At 44.4% G+C, this 2,500-nt stretch overlaps 2 protein-coding genes across 2 annotated transcripts in view; both read left to right on the top strand.

Moving 5' to 3' along the window:
* Nucleotides 1–2,500, top strand: part of LOC123511876 (teneurin-m-like) — a 475,744-nt gene that overhangs the window by 79,090 nt on the left and 394,154 nt on the right.
* Nucleotides 697–2,500, top strand: part of LOC123511991 (histidine-rich glycoprotein-like) — a 9,664-nt gene continuing 7,860 nt past the window's right edge. Inside the window, exon 1 of the mRNA XM_045268100.1 lies at nucleotides 697–719. Within this exon, the coding sequence (XP_045124035.1) occupies nucleotides 697–719 (23 nt within the window). The remainder of the gene's footprint in view (nucleotides 720–2,500) is intronic.

The raw sequence follows: 2,500 nt of genomic DNA, 5'->3' as shown, positions 1-2,500 counted from the left end.
CTCCATTTTCTTTTTATTCCTCCCTCTTTCCTCCTTTTCTCTCCATCTACTCTCTTCCCTAATCTTTCCCTCTCCCCCTTTTCTCTCCACTTTTATTAGTCCTCCTCCTTACTTCCCTTTTCTCTCCATCTATTCTCTCCTCCTTTTTCCAAGTCTTCCCTGTTTTCTCTCCATCTACACTCCCCCTCCCTTTTCCTTAAGTCCTTCTATCCCTCTTTTTTCTTCCCAAATACTCTCTCTCTATAATTTTTTCACTTCCCACTTCCCTTTTCTCTCCATATATTCTCCCCTCTTCACTTCTTAACTCTTACCTTCTCCCTTTAATTTTAGTCCTCCCCTCTCCCCCTTGCTCTCCACCTATTCTCCCTCCCTCTTTTTTTTTTAATTGGGAGCACCACGTATTTTTCGAGTAAGAGGCAATCAGAAGACGCCTCGTAACCTGAGTGGCCAATGATAATAAAGCAAATACCGAGCAAGAAGCGGATTGGTTGGGCTGACTTGGGTGGGGTAATTCGGGGTGAGTGAGGGCTGGGGTGTCTGGGAGTGCTGAGGGAATGAGGAGTGGGGTATCTGGGAAATATTGGGGTGATTGACTGGGATGAGGGTGAATATTTGGGGTGATTATCTAGGGTGAGGGTGGAAATTAAGGGTGGCTAACTTTGGTGAGGAGCTTCTGGGGTAAACTAGAGTAAAAACATGAATGACTCCAGCACAACACAGTAACACCATTAACTAACCTCACTAACAAAATAAATCCTAGTAACATATATACAACACCATCAGTATTAACGCTAACACCACTAACACTATCACAAAGACAACTATCTCCTTCACCACTAACACCTTCATCATCAACACCACCACTATAACATAAGGATTCCTAGTAACATTTATATCACCATCAATAACACTAATACAACTAGCTCTTTACTAACACCACCATCACTATCACCATTATCACCACCAGAATTAGAAAAAGAAAAAAATAGGGACATATTAACACTCAACCAATCAGTCCATTAACACCACCATCACTATCACCACTATCACCACCAAAACTACAAAGAAGTAGACATCAATATTAACACTATCAACCAGTCAGCCCTTCCACCACTAACACTACCATCACTAACACCAATATCAATACCACAAGTACAGACTGATACTAACGCTATCAACCAGTCACCACCACCACCACCACTATCACCACCAAAAGTATATAAAAAAAGTTCATAGAGATAGGTAAAAGAAAGTATGGTGGGTGAAGGGGTGAAGGGGTGAAGGGGTGAAAGGGGTGAAGGGAGGCGTTAGGTGGGGTTGAGAAATTGTGGTATTGAAAGAGGAAGGCGTTTCTCATGAAGGTCTTTAGAGGAGCCTTGGTGAAAATGTCAGTAATAAGTAGCACATCACTTGTAATCTTCAATGAGGGTAGATAAACGCCCCACTAATGCCTCGATTACTTAAAAACAATTCCGAATCACTTTCTTCTTTCCCCTCTCACTCTCACCTCTCACCACAGCTATCTCTGTTTCCCTCTTTTCCCTCTTTCGTCTCCTTTCTCGCTTTCCTGACCTATTCTTTTCCTCTCTGACCTAACCTAACCTAACCTAACTTAAACTAAACTACCATACCCTACCCTAACCTAACTTCACCTCACTTCACCTCACCTCACCTAACCTAACCTCACCACACCTAGCTTAACCTAACCTAATCTAACCTATCCTAACCTAACTAGCCTCACCTCACCTCATCTCACCTTGCTTAACCTAACCTAACCTAAACCTAACTTAACTTGACATGACCTGACCTCACTACTTGTTCATCTCTAATGTGACCAGTCTTGACCTTTTTGTGACCTCTTTTCCCTCACGTAACATCAATTTGACCCCTTCCTGACGACTTCCTCTTCACCAAGCCCCTCACCTCTGACCCCACCCTGACCACGAACCCCTTCCCTTACACCATCCTGAACCCTCCCTAACCCTCCCCCCTCCCTAACCCCTCCCAAACCCTCCCCAACCCTTCCTTACCCCTCTCTGACCCCCTGACCCCCCGTGACGCTTGCAGCAGGTAATGAAAAGATCAGTTTCCACCACCACGTACTGTACTTGTTCATGGGAAACCAATCAGCGAGCAGTTTTATTGGGGCAGGAAATTACCGGCAGAAAACAGCATTACTTTACTCTCTCTCTCTCTCTCTCTCTCTCTCTCTCTCTCTCTCTCTCTCTCTCTCTCTCTCTGACTAAAGATGAAGGCCAGTTTTCGCGTCCATTTCAAATTCCTCGTCCGAATACGTTTTCTTTTCCGTTTTCCGTTTTTTTTCGTTTTTTTCTCCCTCGCTTTCGTCTCTTTATCTTTTTCACTGTTAATCGGTCGTGGTGAGTCCCCATGTCTTCCTCTTCCTCCTCCTCCTCCTCCTCCTCCTCCTCCTCCTCCTCCTCCTCCTCTTATCTTAAATTCTCATGCCTTCCTCTCTCTCTTCCTCTCCTTTTTCTTTACC

Source organism: Portunus trituberculatus, chromosome 32 (genome assembly GCF_017591435.1).
Source record: "Portunus trituberculatus isolate SZX2019 chromosome 32, ASM1759143v1, whole genome shotgun sequence".
Lineage (NCBI taxonomy): Eukaryota > Metazoa > Arthropoda > Malacostraca > Decapoda > Portunidae > Portunus > Portunus trituberculatus.
This window is presented reverse-complemented; position numbering and strand designations above follow the sequence as displayed.